This window comes from Xiphophorus maculatus, chromosome 6 (assembly GCF_002775205.1).
Source record: "Xiphophorus maculatus strain JP 163 A chromosome 6, X_maculatus-5.0-male, whole genome shotgun sequence".
In the NCBI taxonomy this organism is placed as follows: Eukaryota; Metazoa; Chordata; class Actinopteri; order Cyprinodontiformes; family Poeciliidae; genus Xiphophorus; species Xiphophorus maculatus.
In genome coordinates, this window is record NC_036448.1 from 25,349,830 (window position 1) to 25,367,400 (window position 17,571).

A 17,571-nucleotide genomic window follows, 5' to 3' on the forward strand; every position below is an offset into this window, starting at 1 on the left:
CAGACATAAATATACTGAATTACAATTTATTTGATAACTCTGCAGCGGTACAACACACTTAAACACACCAACAGCTTCATAAGCTTGGTCAGACATGTAAAAACAACTTTAATTTGTTCAGTCAGTGCAGTTAGGAGAATAACAGCCAATGGAAAATAAATAACAAAGAAACTGAAACTGACAAAACAAAAAGGTTGGCTAAAATAAACTAATAAACTTTAACAAACCTTTCAAATTGTTCAGAAAGTACAATTAGGAATTCTAAATGTAATGTAAAATTTTAAAAAAGACATTCAGAGCGGAAAGCATAGAATTAGACCGAATAGATCTGCCCTTATAGATTGGGCACATTGTTACTCATACCCGATCTACTTTTTTTTTCAATATACAGATATTAATATTAGATCGGTGCATCTCTAGTGTCAGCTTCCAAATTAACAGCTAAACAGAAGCTGTTCAAATAATGCATCTGATCTGGGTGTCGGTGTGGGGGAAAAAATTATTTCTGCTGTTTTAGTATTTAAGTAAAAACTAATCACCTTTTAGAATTACTTAAGCTCAAAGGAATTTGTTTGTTCTTAAATCAAAGGCAAGGGAGTAGACATTTTTCCCATTCTGGTAATGTGTCCTCCGTAGTTAATTTATTTTTAATTTTAAACAAAGCACAGCTAAATGAGCCACATGTTCGCAGCTGCACCTGAAGTTTCCAACTGCACCTGCAGTAAAAAGCAGCCTGTCCCCTCCTTTAGAGAAACATTAACAAACCAGGAAGGAGCTACACTTTTAGCGTGCGCAGGAGCTCTGGTGGTCGTTCGGAAAGAAGTCATGGAAAAGTCTCGTTGCTCTGCTGTAGAGCTATGCTGGGAAGCCTTGAAAAGCCTGGCCTAATGTTTTTGGGTTGTTTTGACTTTCTTTCCGCCTTCCCTCGCTGTCCGAGGCGAGAGGGGCGAGCAGCTGGTGGTGAATTGATCCTCTGGTGAGAGATTAGTGCGTGCTACTCCCCCTGCAGTCTGGGCCGCACTGCAGCTCCAATCCATCCTGCTTTATAAATTCAACATGGACTCTCAGTGACAGGTTCTGGCAAGGTATACGAGTGCAGAGTGTATGAGATAGCGAGAAACTCCAGGGGTGTGCGTGGGTGTGTGTGTGTGCTGGTGAAAAATGTGTGCGCACATGTGTTGGAGTCCACCACATGATTTCCTGTTTTCATTCCATTCTTATATTACATTGTGTGTGCTGCTGGGTTCTGGTTGTCATTAGTGCTTAGCATTTTGTGAGGCATTAAGTGTAATTGTGGAGTATTGTGGGAAAATATGCAGAGAGGTGTAGTCAGCAGGACGGGGAGGGCGGGGGGATGATATTCGACAGATGTGATGAAACTGGAGAGAAGAAACTCCTGGGTTACAAGCAAAAAGAGGAGGAAGGTGAAAAAAAGAAAGGGAGAGAAGAAACGAAACTTTTCCGACTGCTTTGGTTGAGACAGATATTATACAGCAGAACAAGATTACCTTGAACCTTGAAATACTTATCTAGAGAACATTAAACAGAGGATGTTGTAATACCAGGGCCCCATTACAGGGCCGTTTTTTAGCTTTCTCTATGTGTGGAAATAGTTTCATCTGTTTCTAACGTTGTCAAGCATCATTGCCCTCATGCTTTTAATGTCTTTTTGTAAGTTAGTATTGTTGTTAGTCACTAAAATAAAGTTTTGAGTTTGTTTCTAAATTCAGGGGAAAATAGCAAACATAATGACAGTGGATGAAATCTTGATGTGCATTTTCAGAAAGGCGTTAAATGAGATGCAGTAGTATAATTACACACATTTTGGCATAATAGAGATGTTGAGCCATTTCTGTTTTCATCGTCTTCTTCGTTCCTTTTGCTGATGACACACAAGACATCCTACACCACACTGCTCTCAAAGTTACTGGTCAAATTGTTCTCATTTTTTTTTGTCTATGTATCATAAATCCCATTTGAAATACTATTGAGATTCTGATATTATGCAATTATTTATCTGTACAAACCACCTGTTTATCAAGACAGACTAACAGAATGAGTTGCAACAACTTAAATTTTAATTTGTTGCCAGTTGCATGTTACTGTACTATAGTCTTAAAACAATTAGCACATTCAGTTTGTACCATTTAATCACGACTGCTCAGTCTGTGATTCCCAAAAGACAAAAAGTGCAAGTGATTCACTGAGATTTTAGACTTTTAAAACTGTAAAATTGGTTACTTATCAACTTGTTTTTTTTCTGAAAGGTATATAGCTTTTTAACATTTTTGTGGAAAATGTGCAACAATATTGCTAACATTTCAGTGGGAGAAAAAAAGTGCAGGACAATTTACATTCACAATAAATCTTCGTCATCTTTCCTGGAAGGTAAAGTCACCTACTTTACTTTTCTCTGACTCCCTTTTTCTTTTCTCGGTCAAGAACTTGTCCATCTCTCCTCCGTCAGCTTTGTGTTGAGTGTACACCAGAAATACATCCAAAATTAAGCAAGAAGATGCAGAGGAGACTGAATCTGTTTGGGTATTTAACGTTGAGGAAGTATAGGCCTTAAACTTGACTCTCAGATTTTTTCTTGCCATTAGATTCATGTTTCAGTTTTTTTTTTCTAAGTTTCTCAGAAGACACTCATTCACAAGAGTCCTAATCTCCTCGTATCTACAAAAGTATGTTAGTACTTCCAGCTAGTTTACAGAATGAGGCATGTTGCTATGGAGATAAACAAACACTCATTAGATGTAGAGCCGTTGCAGTGTGAAACCAAAAGCTCCAGCTCCACCCATCGATGTCCGTCTTGTTGGGAGAAAAGCTTCCCAGTTCTAATAAAGCGAACTTTAAAACTGAAAATCTGAGAAATGATTAAAATACAAAACACAAAATGCATATGAGCATTTTGTGTTTATGGGCTACAAGAGCACTGATTACACTTTTCTGCCCGATCATGATCTTTAAAAAGCCTGACATGCTGATTCCGATTTTGGTCAATTTCTTTTATCTGAAAAGTCGCAAAATAGAACGACAAAGTTGGTAAGTTGGCAACAGTGTCGGATTTTCAGACATGTGGAGAGGGAGATAATATTGGCGAATAAGATATATGCAAGTATCAGATGATTACCCAAAAGTCATGAACTTGGGGCCATTTTATTAGTGTACCGTTGTATTGACTGATGTTAGTCATTTTTTGGTCGGTCCCATAAATAAAACTGGGCTAATATTAATAATCAAAGTTTATTTCCATCTTATTTCAGCTTGTGTGTGTTCCAGGAAGTGGTTGGGGTTGGTTGAGTTGTATTTGTTTGGTGATGAGTTGACCTGAAGCAGAGACACGTCAGTGTTGTCAAAAAAGTTAATAAATATTTCAAATTTGGGGTAATAACAGCGATATATAAATTTTCTTATCAGTGCATTCATACCCTCATGCAAACAAACCTTTTTTCCCTTTTTTCCTGCTATGAGGCAGATGTTTTTACATCACAAATATCAAGAGGCATAATAGATGTTTTTAAGCTCTACAGAACAGACTGGAGAAAGGTTTTGGATAGAGAAAAGAGAGGGTCATTATGGAAGATAGAGGAGTGATTACACTGAGGTAAGGATGGAAGGTAGGCTGAGTGAACCTCAGAGGGAAAAGAAATTTGGAAAGCTTTTGGATGAGATCATGGGAAGCTAAGATCAGTGTTTAAAGTTCAACAGGAGCCCGCCTCTTTATGAGGGCTCTCACACACAGCTCTGTGTAGACTGGTTCTTTTTTCCTTTTATTACTGGTTTTTGTGATTGCAGACCCCCCTCCTCCACACACACACACACACACACGCACACGCACACACACGCACACACACACACACACACACACACACACAGCTGCACCTGTCGCTGACACAGCTCAGCAGGAAGAGGCGTGGCCTTTGGCTCTGCTCCTGTCTGCATTTAAAATGCCTTATTTCCATAGCAGCAGTGGTTACAGTTTCACTTCACTGCTCGTTATCAGTGTTTTCATGCACAGAACGTGAAATGTCTTCGTTCCTGTTCCTTTTTTGCCTGCTCTTACAGGCTGCAGTTTGCAGTAAAAAGCAGATAGTTTTGATTCAGCAGGTAGAAAAAAGCAGCTAAAGCTGATTTGAAAAACTTTATCAAGCAGAAACCTTCTTACTGAAGTGCTATGATAAATATTTAATAATTGTAGAGAAGAAATTTTTTGCTTTGGCTTTCTTGTTTTTACTGTTTAGGATCTTAAAAGTAAAATATAAAACATTTGGACAAAGTTTCTGTCTCATGACCCAAATCTATTCTTTCTTTTTTTGTTTGTTTTTGTTTACCCCTCCAGGGTGTCTTTTATGGACTCTAGTGTCCCTTGTATGAAAGTAGGCTGACAGGAAAGGGGGAAGGAGAGGAGTGAAGATTTGCGGCATATATCGTCGGGTCCGGGAGTCGAACCTGCAACGGCCTCCAAACATGGGTCACTCTGTCCCCTACGCCACCACGGCGCACCCCCCAAATCCATTATTGATGATGTTTCAAATTAAAGCTCCTTAGTCGTCTTTTACACTTAGAAAAATGTTACTTAACACTTTCTAATACATTTTAAACTTTTTAATATAATAATGATGCAGCGCATTGTTTTTTTTAATTGTAAATACAAATACAAATGAATAAGATGTCTCCCTAAGTCTGAGCAGGCTGAACATTTGAGCTGTAACTAACAATTTCAACTTATTTGGAATAATAAATGTAGAACATTGTTATTTTTATAATCAGATTTGAAAATAAAAGAATTCATTATTCTGACTTTTCTCTTTTTTAAGACTTTTAATTTTTACAACAAGCCTAACATCTTAATTTAAGTGACTGATGATATAAAACTAGTCCCTGGTTATTTTAAATGTCATCGTAAACTTTCCTCTTCTTGTAAGTTGATATTAATCAGTTTTATTAACATCCAAAAAAAACCTGATAAACAGTTGAGATAAACAGATCTCAACAGTTTATCAGGTTTTTTATTAATATTTTAGTTCATCAATCAGTGCATACAAAACAAACATTACAGGCTAGCAGACAGAAGTAACAATCTACAAAATGACCAACTAGATCAGCAAACAGAACAATCAGTAAGGTAAAAACACCACAAAAAAGTACAAATGAAAATGGAAATATTTAAGCCAAGACAAAACACAGAACATAACCAGGTGGCATCACCACAAAACTTCAATTGGTTAACATATGTGGGTTAAAGATACTTTTTTTTTTGTTTATTTTTTTCCTCTTTTCTAATATACCTGGAGTCAAGTGGCTTGGTTGTTAGAAGAAGTAGTTTGGCGCTCCCTAGTGGTGGTCCTTCAGATCCACATTGAATTAGGACAGATTTAATGCCAGCAAAAACCTTTATTACCAAGTATAGACATGTCTAAAATGACTCTTAATTGGTAATAACATTTAATTAAATTATTTATCATTTGAAAGACATTAGTAGAAGTTTTGTAATTAATCACTAAAATGGATAGAAGATCAAAAGCTTCTATCCAGCTGTTTCTATTTGAGGATCATGTCTGAACGCTGTGTATTGGTAAACACGTCCGCTGCTGAAATGAACCTTGTCTCCGTGTGTGTGTGTGTTTCAGTGAAGGAGGAGTGTGTGTCGGAGGACGAGGAGGACGAGGAGGTGAAGGACACTCTAGTGGATGAGATTCTCCAGCAGAGCGACACCGCCATCATTTATCCTGAAGCTCCAGAGGACGAGCAGAGTCCGGCTGAGACAGGAGACGCTGATGAAAACGGTAACAAAACAACGCTCTGTGTGTTTCCCTTTCTGCTTCATCACATGAAAATACCAAGCATCATATTCTGATTCAAAACAAGATGCTGAACTAGTTGATGTCAAGGTGAAAAGTCAAGCACAGTGTTGGATAAGAGTCTCTTCAGATGTTTACAGTGTTAAACTCAAGAGCGACGCTGAAGAGCTGTTGACTGGAGGTCAAAGCTTTTTACCTGCAACTGTCCATTCAGTGCATGAAGTGGCTCTGAATGTTATGGCAGAAAGTTATAGAGTTCATAACGATGTGAATGTTCATGAATCTTTTTTGTTGTGGGATGAGAAAATAAACACTTTTAGGTTTTTCAGCTTATTGCTCAGAATCATTGTGATTAAGGAAAAATCTACCAAACTGTTAACCTCATAGCATAATTACCGAAGTTATATTTCACCATTTTGCATAATCAAGAAAAACATGGATAAAATATGGAAAAAAGGGATTTTGTAAAAGGTGTTCTGATAGGTTATGATTTGGCCAAAATATGTCAATGAGGCTAATAAAATACAAAATTTCTAACCTTTAAAGTCCTAGATTTATACTTAATAGCCACCTTTTAATTCAAATCAAACATTGGTTTTAACTTTCTAACCATCTGGTCTAAAATGAACCAGGTGCTTCAGATTAAACTTAATCTGTTTGATAAGGTTAAACAGATAAGGTTAAGGTTGTCTCTACTTTAGGAGTCATTATTGTTTCTTATAAAATTTCCAAGCACATTAGATGCATAAAGCTATGCTAAATCTTTTTTTTTTTTTTTCATTTTTCTTATAGAGTAAATAGCTGTACCTCAACTCTGGTAATTTTGCCTTCGTTTCCTTAATGTAAGGTGCAAACTTGTGTAGTTATGTTCTCTTCAAGAAGACCCAGCTCTTCATTTGTTAGTTGCTTTGCATGAATATAAACATTTTGTTACTGTAAATGTTAAATAAATAAATTTGCTCAATTTGAAAATTAATACTAGTGCTTTGCTTCACATGTAGACCCAATCTTTTAAGTTATGAAGTATGCTAAAAAAAAACTTATGATTTGTGCAGATATGTGATTCTGACTGTTTTCAGAGGAAAGTTTTCATACTTAAATGTCAGGAGAAGTATAAAAAAAGCACCAAAAAAATACTAAATTGACATTTCCTCTGTAGAGACAGAATCAGATACAGGAAGACAAATCTAAAGAACTTTTCTCTTCGTCAGGCACATCCGACAGCTTCTCCCACTCGCACATTTGCCCGTACTGTTCTCGGGGCTACAAACGCAACGCATCGCTGAAGGAGCACATTAAGTACCGCCACGAGACCAGCGAGGACAACTACAGCTGCTCGCAGTGCAGCTACACCTTCACCTACCGCTCGCAGCTGGAGAGGCACATGAGCCACCACCGAGGCAACAAGGAGCAGGTAACACCTCTCAGCCCGAAAGGTGTCACCTCACATGTCTTAACAAGGCCGCAGGGCACCACAGTGAGACTGAGATCAGCTCTGAAAATCAAACCACCACCAGCTCCAGCAGGAGTTGATGGTTTTAATTAGTGAGTGTGTGTTTGAATCCTTTTACTGCTTGATTGGTCCCACAATGAAAGCGCTGTGGGCTAAACTCTGAGATACTATCTGTCCAATGTGCTCCAAACAAACTCCAGGCCTTTTCTGGATCAGCAGTGATGAATTTATTCTGTTATGGTCAACATTGAGGGAGAATTAAACTTTCTCATTATTGTGGCATTTAGAAATAGAAATAATTTGGGTAATAATTTTGTATTTAATCTATGTACTTCTTGTTTCAGCTGCATGTGTATAACACTCAGTAAAATGTCAACCCAAAGTAACATTTTTAATTTGTTCTTTACTTTTTATCTGGTGTTTTTACAACTTAATTCTGAAAATAATAGAAATTGTATTATTATTGTCACATGGACAATCAAATTAAAAATACGATCAGTCCAGTGCAACGTACTCTGCTAAAGACATTAAACATGCATATAGTACATTTACAGGCATGTAGTATGCAGGTACAGACGTAGTTTTTGACTGCATTAAATCTGCTTTTGCTTTGGGTTGGAAACTGTTTTTGAGTGCAGAAAAAAAAAATTGCAGTTTTTAATTTGTGCAAATTGATTTTAAGGAGACTTGTGTTTTCTGTCTCAGCGTCACGTTTCCCAGTCCACAGCAGGATCAGGAGGTACAGGTGGAACCCGCAAGTTCAAGTGTACCGAATGTTCAAAGGCCTTCAAATACAAACACCACCTAAAGGAACACCTGCGCATTCACAGCGGTAAGGAGAAACCAGACACTCAGCTGCTCAAACACACACATTACCAATATCCGACTGATTTATGTCCCAAACTATGACTTTAAAACCAAAAGTACATTCTGAACCTGTAATGTTTAAATATTTTTTAGATAAAAGACAATGAAACTAGAAAGAATTAGAATATCACCATGAATCTTTTTTTGTAAAGTAATGACACTTTATTACTCTAATGTGCTAATAGCAGAATTAAATTTTTGTTTTTGCTAACTTTGAAAACGTTCAGCACACTTAGCTTCCCCTAAGTCAATTTTTCCAGATAAACTCTAAAGCGCTAATTTGTGAACTTTCAGTTGAATAAAGACATCTGTGTTGAGTTCAGTGATTTATAAAGTAATAACAGTATTTTAAAGTCAGTTCTCTGAGCTGGAGGTTTTATTATGTTTTTTAGGTGAGAAGCCATATGAATGCTCAAATTGCAAAAAGCGATTCTCCCACTCTGGCTCCTACAGCTCCCACATCAGTAGCAAGAAGTGTGTGGGAGCAGCAACTCAGAACAGTGTGACTGTAACGGTGGTGAAGACCACGTCTCCAAGCACTCAGACTAAACCTGTTGCAATCGCTCCGGCACGACTTCCTGTCAAAGAAAAGACGGAAAGCAAACCGCTCCAGGAGCAGCTGCCCGTCACCCAGATCAAATCCGAACCTGTGGAATACGAGTGCAAGCCAGTCATGGCGCCGCCGGCGACTTCGACCGGCAGCAATGGAGTGGTGAACGGCGGGGCAGCACCACCAGCAGCAGCAGCCCCAGTGGCAGCCATCCCTCAGAGCGTAGCCATGGTCGTCCCAACGGTGGGCCTCATGTCGCCGGTCAGCATCAATCTGAACGACCTGCAGAGCGTGCTGAAGGTGGCGATGGACGGAAACGTGCTCAGGCAGGTGCTGGGCTCAGCCAACGGCGTTGTGGCGCAGGGGAAGCAGGGAATCGTAGTCCAGCAGCCTCAGCAGCAGATCATCAGCCTCCCCGCCTTCGTGGATCACGACGGCACCACAAAGATTATCATCAACTACAGCATCAGCCCTGCAGCCGGCACCAACGCCGCCGCCGCCGCCCTGCCCACGCCGCTCGTCATCAAAAACAACCTTCCCCCTGTTCCCGTTGTCACTACCACTGCCGCTGCCGCACCGACCGCAACAAAAACGGATCAGCTCGAAACGTCCGAGGTAACGGACCTCAGTCTGAAGAAAAATCCAGTAGCAGAACCCATTAAAGTCACAAAGACGGAAGCAACAGCAGAAGAAACCATGAAGGAGTCGGAACCAGCTAAAGTACCCAAATCCAGCAGCAGCAGTACGTGTTTACTGTGCGACGACTGTCCTGATAACCTGGAGGCGCTGCATCTCCTGCAGCATCGCAAAGCTGCCAACGGGGAGGCCGTGGACTCGGCCGCATTGGACCCGTCGTTTGCAGCTCTGCTAAGTGAGGCCGGCGTGATGCTGGAGGAGCCGCCAGTGGAAGACCTCCTCTCGCTCCTCAAGACTTACTTCGCCTCCAACGCCAACCCCGGTGAAGAGGAGCTGACGAAGATCTCCAAGTCTGTCAATATTCCCATGGAAGTGGTCAAGAAGTGGTTCATCAAGATGAATTCTGGGAAAAACACGAGTAAATGTCACACTGAGTCGTCAGATCCTCCAGAAGAGACTAAAACCACAAACTCCAGCTCAGAGGAGACTTTGAATAACGATGAAAATGGCAGCCAGGAGGAATGTGACAGACCTCAGTCCCGCGCCAGCTCGCCGTCAGACTCGCTGTCTCTCAGCGGGGATCTGGTGATTGTCAAAAGCGAGCCAGAAGACCCAGAGGACGCAGACTCGCAAGCAGAACCTCTGGACCTGTCTCTTCCCAAACATGAGATCCCACCATCAGAAAAGAAAGCCACGCCTCCCCCAAAGCAGCAGGAGCATCCTCTGAACTTGACCTGCCTGAGGAAGGACGGCCAGACGCTCTTCGTCACCACGTCTCAGAGCACCAACCCCGTCAACATCGTCACCGCCGCCCAGCTGCCCACACTAGTGGCCATCGCCAGTCAGGGGACGGTGGGCTGCCTCGGCACCATCAACACCACCACAAAACGCACCATCCTCATCCCCCAGCTCACCTACACCTACGCAGCCGCCACCGGCAACGCCGCCGGAGCCAAGACTGTCGTCCTCAACGGTCATAAGGTTGGTGCTGCTGCAGCTTGGTGGGGCTCAGATCCAAACTGCGTTTCTTCTCTGGTTATTTAGAGAATGTGTTTGTCAAAGTGGGGGTCGCAGGATCCTGGGGGCTGCAAGGGGGGCAATAGAGGGGCCTCAGAAAACTGGAGGGAAGAGATGGAAAAAAAAAAGTAAAAATTTTATCTAATAAAATAAAATAAAAAAATTTGAATCTAACAACTTTTTTAAATCATAAAATCTAATTATTGAATGATTATACTTTATTAACACCACAGCAAAATTTGCATTTCAGTGCAACACATCTGAAATCTTTTACAAAAATAAATTTATTACAACAGAGAATTAGTCATATTCAGAACAAATAAAAAAGAAAACTTTAATGATGAAAATAAAGTCATAAAATTATGAGAATAAATTCCTAATACTCAGAGAATTTGTACAAGAATAAAGTTGTCATATTTTGTGAATAAAGTCTTAATATTATGACTATTCTCATTATTTTGACTTTCATATGAATTCATTCTTGTAATTTTGTTTAATTTTTTCTCTTGATGTGGCCCTTCATTCAGTTGCAATTTCTCTATAATTATTATAAAATATAATAAATAATTTATTGAAATGATATTTGCCATTTTAACTTTTCTCATTGGCTGCCAGTCAAATTTATAAAGCTGCATTACTTCTCAAGTGAACATAGTTGGCATAGCAAGCGCAAAATGCAAGTTAGCAAATTTTTGAGAACAGAAAACCTAAAGAAGCAAAGGCAAATCTAAAGGAATTAGGCAGCATTTATGCTAAACAAAGGTAGTAATTATTGAATAGTGAGTAAAAGTGAGAAAAAGTCACTTGACATATTTTGTAGCCTTATCTGTTGGTTTCCCAGCCAGAAGCTAATGCTGTTTGGGGGTCATTTAATGGAAAAGTGTGGGAACCCAGATTTAGGAATGTGTTTTGTTGTGCAGGAGAAACGTTCAGAGAGCAACACTGACGGGGCTTCCTCTGCAGAGGAGCAGGACAGCAAGAAGCGGCGGGTGGAAAATGGCGTCTATCCCTGTGATCTTTGCTCCAAGGTCTTCCAGAAGGGCAGTTCGCTGCTCAGACACAAATATGAACACACAGGTATTCCTCCTACACTTCATGCAGTCTGACGATTCAAAACTGACTCAACTTTACTCTGGGAAGCGGCCCTAAAACTCCAGTCACCTAGCTAACATTATAAACATGCAGAACTTTTCACTCCTATTTACATGTTTTCACTTTTAGTCATGCCACAGATACAAACTTTATTGCTTGAACAATACGCGTGTTTTAACTGCACATTGAGGTAATGCTCAAAAGTATAATTGGGAAATTTAACACATTGTTGTCCAAACTACTAAAACTAACTAAAACAATCAAACAATTCCTTCAGTTTCTTATTTCTCACAAACCTTGAACAGGTTGGCTCACTGTGGGCGTCTTTTCTTCTTCTCTGATTGTCGCTGTCCTTTCTGATCCTGTCGGTTTACGTGTCTGGGTAGGTTTGCAGATGAGATCACAAAGTCCCAATAAAATATGATAAAGTTTATGGTTGGAATGTGATAAAATGTAAAAATATTCAACAGATGCTTTGTAGCTACTATGAGTTTCCGTGACACTAATTATTAGGGCGGATTAATTGTGATGAATCGATCTCTGAAATAATTATCAACTAATTTTTCTTGATCGATTAATCATTAACTGGAACACACAGACTCAGAATTACATATTCAGAGCAATAATTAAACCACAACTCTACAACAACGTATACATTTCTGTAAAAATTAATCACTTTTTGCTTTCCAATTATTAATCGATTACCAGATCAGTCAAGCAGAAAGAGCTGAACTTTTCTCATGCTAGAAGCATTTTTTTTCCTGCAGATACTTCCTTTGCTATAAATGATTGAGAGTTCACTAAAGGAATAATATACTGCACTGTAGCCATTAAAATCGATCTACTTATTAAAATTTTAACCTTTTAGTCTATTCTTAATATTGTACAGAAATTCACATCTGCATGATGTGTCAATTGTTTTTATCTGATTAATTGTCTATATCTAAAATAATTGTTAATTGCAACCTTACTAATTATTTAAACAATGTTTATAAACTGATATTTAGTTAAAATGAGGCAGGATATAAATTGCAGACATCATATTAGATGAAGAAAACTGAAGAAAAAAAAATTGTACTAAAAATGAGACTAAACTTAATTATATTGTTTATTGGTTATTGTGAAAACTTTCTCATCATGATAAGGATTTTGATTTATCGTCACCATGACACATTCCAATTAATGATGTTAAGATGAAACTAAAACTGACAGCTTTATTGGAAATGTTGACGTCACTATTTTCTCCACTGAGAGTTTCAGTAAATATCATTAAATACTGTGAACAGTTTAGTGACATAAATCGCTCTTTAACTAACTGAAGAAGCCTGTTTTAAATGGAAATGTTTCCTAAGAAAAGAAGTAATAACTAATTTATCTTCATTTTTAATATCACAATAGTACAAAACATTGTGATAAAATTCTAATTTCATCTCGCCCACCTCTAGTAAAAGCTTTAGGCAGGTCAGCTTTAGGGTCGTAAAGAGCAAAATGTTCTATTTAAATATAGTTCTAGGTTTTGGAAGCATGTCCTCCTGACGCTTGTTTCTCCTGCAGGAAAACGGCCACATGAATGCACCATTTGCAATAAAGCTTTCAAACACAAGCATCACCTGATCGAACACTCCAGGCTGCACTCCGGCGAGAAACCCTACCAGTGCGACAAATGTGGGAAGCGCTTCTCCCATTCGGGCTCGTATTCGCAGCACATGAACCACCGCTACTCCTACTGCAAGAAGGACTGGTCCATCCTGGGCTCCGGCGTGGGGTCACGCAGGGGTCAGTTGGAGCTGGGTAGCCCCGGCGGCGGCACGCTGTCGGACAGCCGGACCACTACGCCGCAGTCCCAAATGGACTCGGACGAGCGAGAGAGCGAGGACGAGGACGACGAGGCCATGTGTGTGGACGACATCCGGGTGGTGCAGGTGGACGACGGCGAGTGCGAGATCTACGAAGGCAACTTCGACGATGACGAGGAAGAGGAGGAGGAGGAAGAAGAGACGGAGGCTGGGCAGGCGCAGGGGGAGGGACAGGATTTTTTTTGCGACGTGGTGGAAGTGGAGCTGGAGAACGAACACGCGGAGAACGGCACTTCGGAGGGGAAACGCGAAGAAAAGGAGGAACCGGCGGGCGCAGCAGCGGAGAAACAGGCGGACTGCGAAGCAGAAACAGACAAAGTCATGAAGGAGGAATCGGACAGCACTGAGGAGTCGCAGGAAGCTGCGAAAACGAAATGAAGGAACCCGATTCCTCGGTCGAAGTCATTTCAGACAAAAACCACATCAAGAAGCAGCAAGTCTGAAAGTTGCCTAATCTTAACGGTCCACTACTGTGTGCAAAAACCCAGGTGTGCCTGAACTTAGAAAAAACAAAGACAGTGACTTTTTATTTGTGAAAAGTAAAATATTCATGTTTTAAAGTGTTTATAGAAGTACAGATTTGAAGTAGTACCATCTATCATCTTGTTAGACTTGTTACTGAGACTTCCCAGGTTTTTGTTGGTTTTTTTTCCTCAGCCAGTCAGTGTTACTAATCTTGTTCTTGTTTGAAGACATTTTAACCTGTATAGAGAAAGATTTCTATACCTTTTTATTGCCAATGAATTTTCCTAAATCAGTATTTAATTGAGTTTGACGAACAAAAACCTCTGCACTACAGTATTCCTAGTTTACCTACGGATACATGCCTCATGCATCGTATGCCCTTCAGTGTTGTATATGTACGCTAGTTAGCGGGATGTTGTTTGTGTTAGTGTTAGCCTTCGCTAGCTGGCGTTCTGTTTGTTTTCAGTTTCGACTGTTAGCCTTAAGGAAAACTAGGTATTCCTGGGGATGGGGTGGGGGGGAAGGGACGGGACGGGACGGGACGGGACGGGATGGGACGGGACGGGACGGGGAGGAGAAGGCGGCTTCTGTTTGCCATAACCAAATTAGTCCAATCAGGGAAGAAAAGGTCAACCTCAAAGCCAGCATCGGCGCTTCTGTGGACGGACCGGAGAAGAGCTCCGCCTCCAGGCTCGTCTTCGGGTCCAAAACACACACACACGCGCGCGTACACCCCCGCACACACACATACACATGCACCCCCACACACACACAATCCTATCAACCTTCTCCTGCTTTTCCGTTCCACTTTATTTTCTCCGTGTCAGTGTTATCAGCTTACATTTAAAGTGTATGTGAAGGATCAGGTTGCTTCCTGCTCCACCCCGATGCCTCCAGCCTTATGCAAGACCTGTGTGCTGTTAAAAGTGCCATTGAACAGTGTTATTTCTTCTTCTTCACATGTAGCCAGTATTATGTTCCTCTCTTATTTACACACCACCCATGTTGGTTAATGTTTGTTAGCGCGCACAGAACAGTGAACTTGTCACAAATATAAGATCTTTTCAAATATCATAGGATGCATCGATGACTAAGCAACTGCAGCATATTTATATCACAATGAGTTTTGTTCTCTATGGTTTGTTTTAATCATTTGATGAAATATAATAATACACTAGCAAAACTTACCATGTAATGTTTTTTGCTCAAAGTAACCAAGCAGCTGTTAAGTCAATTAAACCCATTCAGACCTGATGCAAGCTTTTCCTTAAAGATTCAGAAAACTCAGGAGCCAAGATACTCCTGTTGCCATGTCAACACATGCTAAAAATATTAAAAACTTTACAGTTTCAAAACCACTAAAGGTTTCTATCTTAACATTTCATGTCATTTACAGAAGCGCCAGTGAAAATGCTGGAGAAACCAGATGTTTGAATGGTTTGACTGAAAATGTGTGGTTTCCCCTCCCCCACTTGTTGCTGCGCACTGCCAGTTAGCTGAGATTAGCATGAGAAAACCACTGTAGCACGACTGTTGCCGTCTTATCAAAATAACGCTGCTTTACAGCTGAAGTTGCATCAGACTGCAGGCTGGCTAATCTGAGCAGATAGTCTGACTAATTAACCAGCTCATATATTGTTATACATAACATTTTTCTAAATGTTCATATCAGTATGATGCAACATTTTAGCTACAGTATGAATAAAAAATGTTTAGTTTTTGTTTTTCATGTATAAATACTGTCAAATACCAGACAGGAACTTTTCTAGAAAGTTCTGAAGCGTCTCATTAATGAAAAACTTTGTTTTATGATAAAATTATTTTTTAATCTTTGTTTATTCAAACCTATATTCAACTGCCACTTTAGCTTGTATAAATTTAAAATAGAAATAACAGTTTGAACCTTTTGTTTTCATGCATTCATTGCACTTTTGCTTCATTGCAAAAACACAAAATCTTTCCAGTATTTTAGTTAGTTTAGTTTCTAGAGCAAATTTCTTTCTTACACTTGAAATAAGACAAAACTAACTTGCAACTAACTTTTCAACAAGACATAAGAACTTATTATAAGTCAACAATTTCTAATTATTAATGAAAAAGTACTAGATATAAGTGAGATAATCTTCCAGTGGAACAAAGACATTTTAACTTATAATATGGGAAAAATGTCTTGTTCCACTGGCAGATTATTTCTCTTACAGCCAGCACTTTTTCATCAATATTAAGGAATTGATGACTTAAAACAAGCCTCTAAATCTGGCTGGAAAGTTACTTCTAAATTCTCTCTTATTTCAAGTGTACTAAGATATTTGCTCTACAAATTTGTCTAAAATATTTTTGGATTTTGTGTTCCTGCAGTGTCAGTTATTTTCTTTTCCCATCCTTAACTAGCCTGTTTTTTAAATGGATTGTAGCCAACAAATTATTCTTAAACTCATTAGGAAAAATGTTTTATATTTCCAATTGCACCCAGGAGAGTAATGATTATAGAGACAGTAGTAAGGATTTACTGTGGTGGTTTTTGGAAATGACGAAAAAGGAGCCTAATCAAAGTATTAATTTCCATATTGCAGAATAAAAGAAGTTAGATTCAATTGAATTCAGTCTAAAATGATTTTTGTGAAATGTATGCCAATTTATGACTGATCTAAAAATGATACAATATAGAGAAAGGATAAAGTTTGTGCATCTGGTCTTAATGGGTTGTTTTGTTAATGGTTGTCCTGTACCTTTAAAGCTGTAAAATGTCCTTAGTTTAGGTTGAGCTTTAGCTTGATATGGGAGTGTTTTTTTCCTAATCTGGTTTTTAAAAAGAGATGAAGCTATTAGAAATATTAATGAATTAGAGCAGATTCTCTCTTGTGCACTTGTTTTTCCTCAAAAACAGAAGAACTGTGACAAGCTGTCCCGCACTTCAGGTAACAAACATTAGTGAATGTGGTCTCTGAAGAGTTTTGAGTTGTTTTTACCCAAACAGTGTTTTATAGTGCTTTTGTTTTCTGTCCCTTTTTTTTTTTTTTTTTTTTTTTTTTGCTTTTTATGTGTTCTTGTCAATAACAGCAGTATTTGAACCCTTTTCACAGGGAAAAAAAAACATCCGGTTTAGTTTTTAGAAAACTTTTTTATATTTATGTGTCTTATTTTTATATTTTCTTTTATGCTTATTTATTACACATTGTAGTGTACATTACTGTAGTTTGAATTGATACAATAATATATTTTAGTATGAAAAATACTCTTGAGGCAAACAAGAATCCCAAAATGTGGTTCTGGGAGATGAAGTTTGTTTTAACAAAAAATTGTTTAAAAAAAAAAAAAAGTGTACTCTGTAAACTTGACTTTTGTTTTAAGCTGAGAAAATAAAGGAAAAAAAAGACAGGAATGAAGTGAGAAATAGAAACTGTTACATGTGCATCCGTCGTTATTAAGCTACTGAATTCTGTGACTTTAAACGCATGAGTCGTCGCCGTTTTAATGAAGGATCTTGTTATGAAGTCGTTAATCCTCCGTTTTTTATTTTATCAAGCCAAATCTGCATCGTCCCGCCGCCCTTCTTTTGTTGTGTGCCAACTTTGTATTTTCCATTGTACCGTTGAAGGCTGCATAATGTTTGTCTATACAACCCTTTGTAAATCCACTGTCTTTTTGTATGGTTTTTATTTTAGGTTTGCTCCATTTTTATGACTCCCCATCACAATAAAATGTAAGACAGCATCTCTGAGTGACTTTCTGTCTGCTTGTGATTTGACACTTTAGACCTGGAGTTACAATAAAGGAACAAATAAAAGGCTGAAGTTATCACTGCACTGTAGTGATTTCGCTCTTTTATTT

At 39.0% G+C, this 17,571-nt stretch overlaps 1 protein-coding gene across 2 annotated transcripts in view; it reads left to right on the plus strand.

The window, feature by feature from the left end:
• The window catches only part of LOC102223789 (zinc finger E-box-binding homeobox 1-like), a 64,255-nt gene extending 50,011 nt beyond the window's left edge, over window positions 1-14,244 (plus strand). For both annotated transcript variants that reach the window (XM_005796611.2, XM_023336004.1), the window contains exons 3-8: window positions 5,634-5,789; window positions 7,016-7,218; window positions 7,963-8,089; window positions 8,517-10,291; window positions 11,248-11,404; window positions 12,974-14,244. In XM_005796611.2, the coding sequence (XP_005796668.1) occupies window positions 5,634-5,789; window positions 7,016-7,218; window positions 7,963-8,089; window positions 8,517-10,291; window positions 11,248-11,404; window positions 12,974-13,653 (3,098 nt within the window). In that variant the 3' untranslated portion in view covers window positions 13,654-14,244. The remainder of the gene's footprint in view (window positions 1-5,633; window positions 5,790-7,015; window positions 7,219-7,962; window positions 8,090-8,516; window positions 10,292-11,247; window positions 11,405-12,973) is intronic.
• The last annotated feature ends 3,327 nt before the right edge of the window (window positions 14,245-17,571 follow it).